The sequence below is a fragment of the Aquila chrysaetos genome, chromosome 19 (assembly GCF_900496995.4).
Source record: "Aquila chrysaetos chrysaetos chromosome 19, bAquChr1.4, whole genome shotgun sequence".
In the NCBI taxonomy this organism is placed as follows: Eukaryota; Metazoa; Chordata; class Aves; order Accipitriformes; family Accipitridae; genus Aquila; species Aquila chrysaetos.
In genome coordinates this window covers 12,069,900-12,083,320 of record NC_044022.1, presented here as the reverse complement: position 1 = coordinate 12,083,320, position 13,421 = coordinate 12,069,900, and the positions used below count along the sequence as shown (strand labels likewise).

The following is a 13,421-nucleotide window of genomic DNA, read 5'->3' as shown; positions in this document are numbered from 1 at the left end:
AAGGAATTCCTTGTTTTGCTTTGCTTTGCTTGCATGCATGGCTTTAAACTGTCTTTATCTCAGCCCATGAGTTTTCTCACTTTTACCCTTCTGATTCTCTCCCCCATCCCACTGTGAGGGAGGTGAGCGAGCGGCTGCGTGGTGCTTAGTTGCCAGCTGGGGTTAAACCACGACAACAGTGTATCATCTTAGACCTGGCATGTAGCTTTCTCACAGAAGTTCCACTAGTCCCTAGTGGAAGCTCCCTGGGTTTCTTCCAGTCAGCTCTTTCAGCAGGCCCGTTCATGCTCTCTGAAAAGCTGTGCCAGCTGCTGCTGCATGGGTAGGAACCTCTGTCAAAACCAATTTACAGAACTGCCTGTATTCACGTGCTAGCATTGGATCCTCTATTTTATCTGGTAATTCTAAGAAATTTTAAACTGGCAGAAACATCAAGCCAACAAAATCACGGTAATACTGTGCAGTTCATGCTGGTTTGTGTCTGAAGTATAGGCTTTGCTTTAGCTACAGTAAATGTAAAATAAAAATTAAAAATTGACAATACTGACTTATAATAAATAAGCAAAGGAAATGCTTGTCTCCTACCCATGGAAACAGAAGGGAAGCAGAAGCCACATAAGGTGACCAGGCTGGCTATCCTCTCTAGAAAGAAACAAGGCAGCCCTGGGTACTTCTGTTCTAGTTTGGCCAATCATCTTTGAAGGCCTTTTTGAAAATTAAATGCTAGAAATTCACTGTCAAAACTACAACGATGTGTAGTTAAATTTGAAATCACTTCATTGCAAAAGCATATATAGAAATACACTCTCTCTTCTGATAAGAAAAACAGGTGACACTTTTTTCTTCAGTCAATATTTTGACTAATGGCTTGCCTAAGGTAAGCTGAAAAGCAATCTGCCTGAGAAGACTTAACTTTAGGTCCTGCAAGGGTTGGTGATGGAACAAAAAATAGCAGTAGCATCAGGAAATGGCATTGTCATAATGCTGCAGAGAGAAATCCTGAGACAAGATCCCTGCACAAAAATAAAAGGCAGCACCGGCAAGCCTTGAAAAATATCCTGCACATATTGATAAAAAAGCCTTTAAAGTCATTCTTCTAAAAAATAAACTGAACTGACATAGCAAGTCATTATGATTTCTTCTTCACGGCCTTCCTCTATTTCCTTATGCACGAGATGAAACCAAACCCAAGGAACATGCAAAGAAACAAAACCAGGATAATAGCTTTCCCTGTTTTGGTCTGGGGTTTCTTTGGAGGGGAGACTGCTATTTAACTCCCAGACCACAGGAGGCAAGCATGTGAGAGCCAAGATATTTGATTTTTATGCAGGACATCATACTGTTGTTTTGTATGATTCTCTCTTCCCCAAAAACGGCTATCCACGTGCCCTGTTATTTTACCTCAGTATGTCACATAGCTTTGCGCCTGCAAAAACACTGGCAACTCTGAGCAGGAAAGTGGACAGGAGGTGGGACACCACAGGCAGCACGGCCACAGCATTTTAAGGATGGCTGCACCCTGGTAAGGATCTCCAGTCTTGCCCACATGTAATGACTGCTGTGGGTGGCACTTCTGCCTCTCCAAGCTGCCAGGGCTTGACCCCTACAGTGAAGAGAAGGTATTACCATATAGTGTTACTGCCCACAGAAAAATGTCATCAAATGTGTGAACACTGCCCAGCAAAGGCTTACTACATGTGCTGTGACTGGTTAGGGGACTGGGGAAAGAGCAGGCTGAACAGCCACACTGATCTGCTTCTCATCCTCCTCTGCTTGCCACTGTGGGAATGACAGAGGTCCAGGATCAGTCCTCAGGTGTGTACTGGAGTATGGCATGAGGTTCCTCTGTGGTACAAACAAATTTATTTTCTGGAGTGATGCTTGTTTCCATGTTGTCATGTGGGCAAGGAAATTACTTGTTTCTTGAAGTCTGTTGGGAGGCAGGCTGTATGTATGGAAATGGAGATGCAACGTCAAAACCTGGCTCTGCCACGCAGGTCAAAAGACAGACCGAAGACACCTCAGCATTACTCAAGGGTGCTGCAATGGTGGGGTTGTTATTGTGTCCATTTCTCAGAGGCACCACTCAAGACACCCTTAGTGCACTGTGCAGTAAACGTGGTGTGCACTGTCAGAGAACTGACTTTGGAGGTTCACATTTGTACATGCTAATTATGTAAAAGCAGATGACATATATACTAGGAGAAGCTAGATCACTACTATATGATGCAAAAATCTTATCTCTTGAAGAGGTTAACTTTGGCTCCCACTTTCCAGGATCTAATGAATGATGAGAATTGGTGAGAAATGCATAACATGTCATTAAGCTCTCCTGGGTGACAAGCATTAATTACAAACAAAAATAAAACCAAGCCTACCCAGGCAAAGAACTGTTCTCTGCCATTATGAGGATCAAAGGAGTAAAGAATATCTTTCCACTTCTCACAACCACATAGCCATCCTACCAGAACAACAGTGATACATGCAGGCATGGCGGTTTGGGAGCCCCAGGTCACACCGTATGGACAGTGATGAAGAAAACCACCATCCCCCTGTGCTGACTTCCAAACATTCAGCAACCTAACACAGCAATGTGAAAGCGGCTTACAGCGGCAAGGGAACAGGCCTACAACCTGATCCAGGAAAAGTACTGTAACTTTGGGTCTTTCTGTTGATTTCAAAGCAGGAAATTCTCTATGATGAGGTCTTAAACCCTTTTACTGACATCTGGATGTGTTAGTGAAATCATTCCTATCAGTGTTTATCCCTGCTGAGACATAGTGATTAAGAAGCTGTGTTGGTCCATTTCCACAAAAAACCTCAAGGCACTATTACCACCTACTTGCTGTTTTCATGCAACACTACTGTCACTGGTTTGCTAAAGCACAGGATTTATCTTTCAAGCAAATTCCTAGTTGAAAAATTAAGAGCACAACGGTACATAAAGGGTTTCCAAATTCCACAGTACTTCTGGTAATCAACATTCTGTGTACCTATTTTTATTCTCTCTAACCAGTCTGGGTCTCTGCTTTATCCTCAATCCACTTTTATTGTAAGTCACATCAGATTAGAAATACATTCAACTATGAGAAAAATCTTCTGCAACTGATCCAAGAAGAAACAATAACAAAAACCCACGCATATTACACTTGGAGCCTCTTTAAAACTAAAAAACAAACAGAAACAATGCAAGACACTGAAAAATACTGACAGATTTCATTAAGGTCTTGTTTAGAAATGTACTGCAGCTGAAGTCTCTTGTAGGATATCCTGTGGATGACACATAAGATTGTCAGTATAGGATAAAAAGCAGCCGGACCCATTGACCCCATAAGGCTTAGTTCTGTACTTTTGCTAAACCATCTGTACTACATCAGTTACCCCTTCATCTCTATAAGTGCAATTGATTTGAGTTTTTTTCAGTGAATGGACACTAACTGAGTATCTTAACTATGAGTATTGTAAAGCTTACCTACATAAGCCCCTCACTACAAGATAGACATTGAGGTGCTGGAGTGTGTACAAAGAAGGGCAACAAAGCTGGTGAAGGGTCTAGAGCACAAGTCTTATGAGGAGCGGCTGAGGGAGCTGGGGTTGTTTAGCCTGGAGAAAAGGAGGCTGAGGGGAGACCTTATCGCTCTCTACAACTACCTGAAAGGAGGTGGTAGTGAGGTGGGGGTCGGTCTCCCAAGTATCAAGTGATAGGGCAAGAGGAAACGGCCTCAAGTTGCACCAGGGGAGGTTTAGATTGGAAACTGGGAAAAATTTCTTCACTGAAAGGGTTGTCAAGCATTGGAACAGGCTGCTGGGGGAAGCGGTTGAGTCACCACCCCTGGAGTTATTTGAAAGACGTGTAGATGTGGTGCTTAGGGACATGGTTCAGTGGTGGACTTGCAGTGCTAGCTTTAAGGTTGGACTCGATGATCTTAAGGGTCTCTTCTGACCTAAATGACTCTATGATTCTGTAACAAACTCGTCACTGAATTCCTAAGCATTTTCTTTTATCCTGTATTAATTCATGTAAACTGTGAGCCAGACCCTGCTGCAGTAAGAGCTGATGGAAGTTTTGTCATTGATTTCAGTGCAATGAAAGGCAAGACAGCTGTTTTTCAAGTTTTTCATGGACCTAGTGTTTAATAAATATTTTTACACAGTCTAACATCATCGAGTCCCAATGCACAGCAGGGCTAAAATACATTGGCAGGAAGTTTGTACAGGAGGTAAAAGTGTGTCCTCCCGCACCATCTTCAAATTTGCAGAGCTCTGACTGCCAAAGCAGAAATATGGGATGTTGGCCTTCACAGCATGGGACACAGATCAAAAAGGAAGCATGAAACTGAAGATTACTCAAGTACAATAGGAAGCCTGAGATCATGTAGGATTTATTCACTACCAAAAATATCAGAGCCAAACCCAAACTCCCAAAAGAATATCTAGCCAGTTTGACACCATAAACAGGACACTTCCTTAGCTTTGTAAACAGGAGATTGATTTGAAACAAACTGCCAAGTAACCTAACACAATCCAGTATTTTAGCCAAGAGATCCTCTCCAGAAGCAGTGATACAAGTGGTCTCTTTTATCAAAAATGTGGTATAATACAATCAACCTTATAAATATCATAGCAGGATTTTTGGAGGCAATTCTCGAATACAGCTTGAATCAACTAACTAAAAGGAGTACTACTAAATTTTCCTGCATTAGTGAGCAAATTCTTACTACAGAGAATGCCAACACAGAGCCTTCATGGTATTTCTTAGGACTCATTTAATATCCCAGTGTCAAATCCCTGCAGGTCCACAAAAGCCAGAGCAGGCGGGGCAAACAGCCCTTCTCTAGGGTTGGGAACATGCTATGAACATTGAGAGCTAACTCAAGCTTTCTTAGCTGGGTAGGCAAAACTGAACGTTGCTACACAAGGAACAGAGGAGGAAGGCAAGGAGAAGGGACACAGCTGGGCCCAGAGATGTAGGAGAACCACACTTCATGTTCCTGCTAGTGCTGCACGTGGGAAAAGGGGTGAGAGTGGGCAAGAGGGAGAGCAGGACAGAAGAGACAGGCAAAGCGACCACTGCTTCTGAGGCAGGATATGTTCCACCCATCGCCACCCCTGTCAGCTGCAGTAGGTGCCATTACAGAATGGTTGAGGCTGGAAGGGAACTCTGGAGGTCATCATTATTGCTCTGGAGGCAACAAGGAGCTAGACATTTTGAAGCCTTTTGGAGTCTGATATCGCAGGCAGCTGCCTACTTTTTCTGTTTTCAGAGCCAGTCCTGTAAGATATTTTATTTGCTGTTAAAGAGATCAGTCTGTAATTTGCTGCAGATATATTTTAATACAAGCAAGACTATCCATATGAAAAGACTGCAGCATAAAATACATAAACTTCTGCTGCACCTTTTCTATATATACTATCATTAGAGGTATGAAATGAAAGCCATTCCCTGTCCTTCTAATTTACTGTTCCTCAAAGAAGTTTTTTGCTGTATAAATAATACACATTTTGCAGATCTGTTCCTTTTATGCAATATTTACACCCAGTCTAAAGAAGGAGTACCAGAAATGTAATGTAGTGAATTTGTATATTATTTTTTTGAAAGAATTTCTGCCTTCAATAATCCTTTTCCCTATAAGTTCCTTTTTACCTAATAAAAATTTTAATAACATGTAAATTACTTTCAGAACTTCCACTCACAACCTGGAAAACTGACAAACATTTTTAAACACAACTTGCTTTCAACCCAAATTCCATAAATGACATACCTAACAACATCATGTAAAGAGGATCTTAACTACCTTCAATAGTTAGGCTCAAATATTTGTCTATCAGTTCATCGTTCAACCAGGACTTCAAAAAGTTACATTAAACCTGGGGGGGGGTGGGATTAGTATTCTAAAAAAAAAATTCCCTGGGTACAATATTTTTGTGATTCAAATGCTAATTTGGAAACAATTATATTAAGTGTACTTATACTCATTTCCCTGTGCTTATGTCCTCTGATTTATGTGCATATATAATATCCTACATGACATAATATGCAAAAGATGCAATATATATTTATTCTACATATCCATGTACATAATATTCATGCCTATGAAACATATGCATTATATTTTTATTTTAACAGAATACTTGACAAATATATTTGACAAAAACATAGTGACAAAGGATGAGGAAAAGGCTGAGGTACTTAATGACTTCTATGCCTCAGTCTTTAATAGTAAGACTAGTTGTTCTTTGGGTACCCAGCCCCCTGAGCTGGAAGACAGGGACGGGGAGCAGAATGAAGCCCCCCATAATCCAAGGGGAAATGGTGAGCGACCTGCTACACCACTAAGACACACACACAAGTCTATGGGGCCAGAGGGGATCCACCCAAGCGTACTGAGGGAGCTGGCACAAGTGCTCACCAAGCCACTTTCCATCATTTACCAGCAGTCCTGGCTAACCAGGGAGGTCCCAGTTGACTGGAGGTTAACAAATGTGATGCCCATCTACAAGAAGGGCCTGAAGGAAGATCCAGGGAACTACAGGCCTGTCAGTCTGACCTCGGTGCTGGGAAAGATTATGGAGCAGATCATCTTGAGTGCCATCACACGGCACATGCAGGACAACCAGGTGATCAGGCCCAGTCAGCATGGGTTTATGAAAGGCAGGTCCTGATCTCTCTCCATCTATGACAAGGTGACCCACTTTGTGGATTAGGGAAAGGCTGTGGATGTTGTCTACCTGGATTTAGTAAAGGCTTTGACACTGTTTCCCACAGAATTCTCCTGGAGAAACTGGCTGCTCATGGCTTGGACATGCATACTCTTTGCTGGGTAAAAAACTGGCTGGATGATTGAGCCCAAAGAGTGGAAGTGAATGGAATTAAATTCAGATGGCGGCCGGTCACAGGTGGTGTCCCTAGGGCTCAGTTTTGGGGCCAGTTCTGTTTAGTATCTTTATCAATGATCTGGATGAGGGGATCAAGTGCACCCTCAGTAAGTTTGCAGACAACACCAAGTTGGGTGGGAGTGTTGGTCTGCTGGAGGGTAGGAAGGCTCCGCAGAGGGATCTGGACAGGCTGGATCGATGGGCTGAGGCCAACTGTATGAGGTTCAACAAGACCAAGTGCAGGGTCCTGCACTTGGGTCACAACAACCCCATGCACTGCTACAGCCTTGGGGAAGAGTGGCTGGAAAGCTGCCCAGCAGATAAAGGACCTGGGGGTGTTGGTTAACAACGAGCTGAATATGAGCCAGTAGTGTGCCCAGGTGGCCAAGAAGGGCAACAGCATCCTGGCTTGTATCAGAAATAGTGTGGCCAGCAGGACTAGGGAAGTGATCGTCCCCCTGCGCTCGACACCGGTGAGGCCGCACCTTGAATACTGCATTCAGTTTTGGGCCCCTCACTACAAGAAAGACATCGAGGTGCTGGAGCATGTCCAGAGAAGGGCAACGAATCTGGTGAAGGGTCTAGAGCACAAGTGTTCTGGGGAGTGGCTGAGGGAGCTGGGGTTGTTTAGCCTGGAGAAAAGGAGGCTGAAGGGAGACCTTATCACTCTACAACTACCTGAAAGGAGGTGGTAGTGAGGTGGGGGTCAGTCTCTTCTCCCAAGTATCAAGTGATAGGGCAAGAGGAAACGGCCTCAAGTTGCACCAGGGGAGGTTTAGATTGGAGACTGAGAAAAATTTCTTCACTGAAAGGGTTGTCAAGCATTGGAACAGGCTGCTGGGGGAAGCAGTTGAGTCACCACCCCTGGAGGTATTTGAAAGACATGTAGATGTGGTGCTTAGGGACATGGTTTAGTGGTGGACTTGGCAGTGTTAGGTTTATGGTTGCACTGAATGATCTAAAGTTCTTTTCCAACCTAAAAAATTCTATGATTCAATGATTCTAAATTTTGCAAATACTTGTACTTTTGGTTCATCGTAAGCTATAGTTAGTTTTACTCGGCATCATCTCACTTATATATAAGCTATTCGAGCTTATATAAATATATTTTATCCTGTAGGACTGAGTCCCTTGACTTCAATGGAATTATAAAGATGCTGAAAGTTAAGGACATGGAGAATGTTATTGCACTAATGATTCCCTGTGAGTTTCCTATTTATGCCTATTCCTAGGTGTTTTATAAAACACAGCCTTTCTGTGGGATCACAGTGAAAAAAAAATACATTATTTTAGAATTTTCAGCAGTGTTCAGTTTCTAAGAATCAAAGCAAAACAATTATCAAGTTTTCTCTGCAAGCCTTTTAAGAATTAGCTGACCCAATTAAGTTTCATTCAAATACATTTTAAAAAAAAGAAACAAGAAGTGTTGAGAGACTGGCTGGAGAGTTTATAGTGACTTCCACTAAATTATATACATCTACCTGATAAAAGACGTTTCAAAGCTCCTTTGGAGAATTATTCCATGCTGCTTGCTGCTGAGTCAGGGTTGGAATTCTCGTGCAATATCCTTTGATACTTCAGTTCAAATAGTTAATTATACAGATAAGAGAATCATCAAAGTTAAATAATTGTAGACCAAAGTGCATTACTACAGGTAAATTATTAAGGGTTTTTTTTTTTATCTGATGAAGACTGAAATACATTTTTTTTTTACAAAACCTCCAAAAACAATCAGGATAATAAGCTTATAAAAGCAAATTTATTTTAGCTATTTTCCAGTTGACACAATTTTATGTTACTAGAGTCCTTTAAAAAAACATGTACACAAGCCTATTATAAAATAACTCAAGAAGTGCATTCCAAACCTGAGGTTCTTATACTGATACAACAGCCATTTCAAAGTGGTATGAAAAACACCCCAAAAGCAGACAGTTAACACCTGTTTGGTGAGAGAATACTGCCCAAATCACCAAATGCTCTTCCCTGTGCTTAGGCACAGGCCAACACAGGGAAGGGGAGGGTAGAGTTAATGGCACACATCCCTTTGGACAGGCCATCAAAGAGCCAAAAGCTGTTACCGTTTCCCCAGAATGGTAAAGTACAATTTTTCTTTGTATTTTGGTGTTTAACAAGCAAACCAAAGTTTAGAAATTCCATATTTATTTTGATTGATAATGAAAACCACAAGAGCCCAGAATCTTATCTCAAGTCGTCTGATGTTACGGTTTCAAACCCACATCAGAAGATACTGATTCCATGGCGTTCTGTTGTTTACATACTGAAATGATTTGACACTATGCTGACTGTTCTGTTCTGCCTTTTCTTTAAACTTTGGATTTTAAAGTTTAAAATATGTATAGTGATGCTTAGTCTGAGTATACAGACTAGGCATACTTTCCTAGTTTGCACATTCATACAGATGTTTGTTCCATAACAGATAAGAACGAGCAACTGATGTTTCAGTTAGACACCATACAGTAAATAATATTACTTAGCATTTTTCATCTCCACTTTTGATCTCCTAGTACACATAAACAACCAAAATAGCAGAAACAAAATATCAGACTTCTTCTAATTAGGCAGTATTACCTGTATACTGCAAACTGGGAAACTGATGCAAAGAGAACAATGGAAGCATCTGGAAGCTCCCTCTGTGTGTTATTCTGACAAACTTCAAACGACTTAACAGGTAATGGCATTAATAAAGACTTTAAGTAAATACTACTACATGTGCTATAAATATGGCTGGCATCTCCAGGACACTTTAAAAAATTGATTAGTGCTACACTGGACAGCTGAGTCATCAATGCCCGTCCTTCCGCTAGGACAAGAGGATGTCTTGTAAGCAGGTTATTTATATTCTTAATATCTTCAGCAGGAAGTACAGGCTGGTTAGGTTTGGTAGTCATTAAATGGCACTTTTTTTGTATGTGCTGCCCTTCATCTATAGATTTCTTCCCAGAGCAACCTCAGTCTAAAGTAAGAGCAATTACAAATAGGCCAACCTCTTTTAGCCTAAAAGAAGAAAGATAATCTCGAATCGCGCACAGTGCAAAGGTTTGTTTTGGCCGGAAGCAATACCAAGCCTCCATATTAAAGCTCTGTGTATGCAGTATCACTAGTTTATCCTGGTTGGAGGTAACAGAAAACTGGAATCCAAAGGATTGCTTTCTTTTTTAATGAAATGTGCAGGTGGTCTTGGACTTGCCAAGATACAGTACTTTTTAAAAGAGCTGAACAGACCTTGCTTCCTCTTCAGTATCTCTCTTAATTCCACAACATAATAATCATGATCATCAACCCAGGACATAATATTAAATTAGTTTTTATCCCTGCTGCACGCTTTGAGAGAGACTGTTGGAACATATTAGCTCCAGTGTATTGTGTGCTCTTAGATCCTCTTCCATATTATCATATCTGCGAATATTTACAATGCAAAAAATACTGTCCCACTCAGCAATGCAACCCACATGTCTTTAATGCTATTCTGTATCAGCGCTGCAAACCAAAACAAGACACAAACACCACTGAAAATTAGACAAAAATACTTATAGTGGCCTACAGCCAACTATGGTCTAAGCACTTTGCTTGTGAGGTCATCACATGCATGCAACATTTGGAATACAGCTCATAACCTTTGGCTGCACAAATATAGACCTTTAGTCAACAAACTCAAGCAACAGTTTGGTTCCTTTGACTAAAATCAGGACCATCAGCAGCTTATCTGCTTCAGATGTTGTGACCCGATAGCCAGCTCCACTGACCATACCAGAACACATCATCCTTTGCAGCCAAAAAGCAAGAGGATTCCCAAGCACAAGGAGGGAGCAAGGCTGCAGCATGCTAAGGGTTTGCATGTGGTCTTCCTAAAAGTGTGTTTGGAGTTTGACTTGGAAGGAAGCTGGCTTAGCTTAGTTCAGTGATGGTGTCAGTTCTTCTAGAAGGTTTAAGATGACAGGCTAACAAGTCATGAGGCTTGATAAAATACACAATAGTTTTAAAGGATGAAACAGAAATAATGCATGTATGCTTTTATTATGAACACATATATTTTTATCACATTAAATTTGGCTTCTGAGACAGAAGGAACTGCAATTCTGTCTTGTTTCCAGACTCGCTATCCCAATTCTAAGAAAAAGCCTCTTCACCTTCTCTATGCCTTCTTTCAGTGACTAGGAAAGGCAGAGAATTAAGTTCAATATGGCTCCAAAGCTGAAACATAAACATCTTCCTAAAACAACTGTATACCCATTATACACATTGTATACATGCTGAAAAATAAACACTGGCAAATACAGAGTACAATCTTGGAAATGGCTCAAGTGACTGGGTTTTTTAAAAGGGTTTATAAAATATATAAATTCTGGCAACTGGAAGACGTTAACTTGAAGACTGAACTTAACCCTGTTCATTTTCAGGGAGAATATCTCGCATTTCACTCTGCAAGAGGGTACAGTCCAACATGCAAAAGCAGGTCCTCCCGCATGAAGTTGGAACACAACAGGTTGCTCCCCAACCAGAGGCTCATCGCCCTTCCCAAACCGAAAGACCTGGTTATCTTTAATCACAAACAAGTGGATTCCAAAGGCGAATTTCAGCGGTGCTATTTTCATGCAGCCTCCACATTCGTTCACCACAGGGCCACGGCACACGGCCACGCTGACCGCTCACTCGAGGCGCCTGCGCCCGCGCAGCTGTGCTGCAGACCGTCGACAGCACCTCAGCTGTCGGGGATATGCCCTGCCGGCCGCTCGCAGCGCGAAACGCACCAGAGCCCAAACACGAAGACTGAACCCGCTCTTTGGGCTGTGTCTGAAAGCCCGCAGCCACCCTCCCTGGTGCCCACCGTCACTGGGCATCCTACTCCTGCCGACGGTGCGGCAGGCACAAGGGACGAGGCCAGTCCTCGCGGGGCACTGCCCAGCAGACCCGGGCGAACGCCCAGCCCTGGGCCCAGACCCTCCCGCCAAGGCGGCCCTCCACCCGGAGGACGGCTCCCCGAGAGCCGCTACAGGAGCCGAAAGAGGCCAAAGGCCGCAGCGCGGCCGGGAGAGGAGCCGCGCTCCCGCCGAGCACCCCTGAGGCGGCGGCGGCGCCGCCCGCGCCCCGCCCCGAGGCCCAGCGGCCGCCGCCCGCGCGTCCTCCCTCGCCCACCACACGCCGCCCCCGGGGGGACACGGCGGCGGCCCCGCTCAGGCCGGAGCCGCCACAAACTCGCCGCCCTCCCCGCACTGCCCCCGGCGTCGGCACCGCAAAGGGACACAGACGAGACGGGGCCCGCGGGTGCCGAGGGGCGCCGGGCGGGGCCCTCCGCGGCAGCTGGGACCGGGCACCCCGCGCCGGCAGGGGCAAGGTGCCGCCCGCAGCCCGGAGCGGACGCGGGGAGCGCCGCCGGCTCCCAGGAAGCCTCCCCGAAGTTGCCCCGAGAAGTTTGGGACCGCCCGGAGGAGCAGCCGCCGGGCAGAGCCGCCCCCTCAGCCGACACCTCCCTCCCTCCCCCTGGCCGCACGCTCCCCGGCCGACCCCCGCCGGCCTCCGGGGACCGGCCCCCGCGCCCCGGCTGACCCCGCCGGCCTCTCAGGGACGGGACCCCCGCCCGGACAGAACGCCGCCGGCCTCTGGGGAAGGGGGGACGGCAGCCCCCGGGGCGCGCTCCGGGCTCGGGGCTTCCTCTGCAAGTGCAGCCCCTGGCAATAAAGAAGACAGAGAGACGCTTACCATCTCGCCTGATATTCGAGGACCGCAAGGCTTTTATAGATCCGCTCTGGGCAGGGGCAGTGGTGCCCTGACGGCTGCAAAAGTTCGCACAGACGACAGCGTAGAGGAGGAGGAGGATGAGCAGTTGCATTGGGATCCGCTGTGAACGGGACCGTGTCTCTGCAAAGAAACCCGGCTCTCCCCACCCAGGGTGCTTCCCTCTCTCGTGTTCTCTCCCCCTTCCCGGACTTTTGGTTGTTGTTGTTGCGGGTTGCTTGCGTGTTTGGGGGAGTTGTATGCAGGGAAGGAAAAAAAAAAAAAAGCACACAAAAGCCCCGAAAACCAAAAAAAAACCACACCACCCGAAACAGCAGTCACGGCTGCCGAGTTACTCTCCGAGCTGCCCCCAAACTTCCTGCATGCTGAACTTTCTGCTGCCTTTCTGGGGCCGGCCAAACCCGGCAAAGGTGAGAAATCCCCGGGCCGGGACCGCCGCCCCCTCCCCTCGGCCGGCAGCGCCGTGCCCCACGTCGCAGGCGGGGGGGCTGCCGCTGCCGCAGCCGCGCTCCCCTGCGGCCGCCGCGGCGCAGCTCCGCGCCCCGCTGCCGGGCTGCGCCCGCCGCCTCGCACCGCCGCCGCGCCGCGCCGCTCCGCTCGGCAGGAGCCGCCGCTGGGGTGTGGAGCGGCGGGAGCGCCCCGCGCTCCGCGGAAAGGGGGCCGGGGGGGAGAGGCGGCCCGGGGGAAGGGGGCGGCCCGGGGGCAGGGAGGGAGGCGGGCGGGAGCGGCCGGCGCCGGGGAGGCAGGGAGCGGTGCCCGGGTCCTCCGTGAGCTACCGGCCGCGCCGTCTC

General features: G+C 45.9%; 1 protein-coding gene across 5 annotated transcripts in view; it reads right to left on the bottom strand.

Annotated features, from left to right (window-relative positions):
* The window catches only part of PDGFD (platelet derived growth factor D), a 147,101-nt gene extending 133,977 nt beyond the window's left edge, over positions 1–13,124 (bottom strand). The window contains exon 1 of one of the 5 annotated variants that reach the window (XM_030043012.2): positions 12,595–13,124. In XM_030043012.2, coding sequence (XP_029898872.1) covers positions 12,595–12,724 — 130 coding nt within the window. In that variant the 5' untranslated portion in view covers positions 12,725–13,124. The remainder of the gene's footprint in view (positions 1–12,594) is intronic. The other 4 variants (XM_030043011.2, XM_030043015.2, XM_030043014.2 and 1 more) reach the window with 4 other exon arrangements.
* Positions 13,125–13,421: the final 297 nt, after the last annotated feature.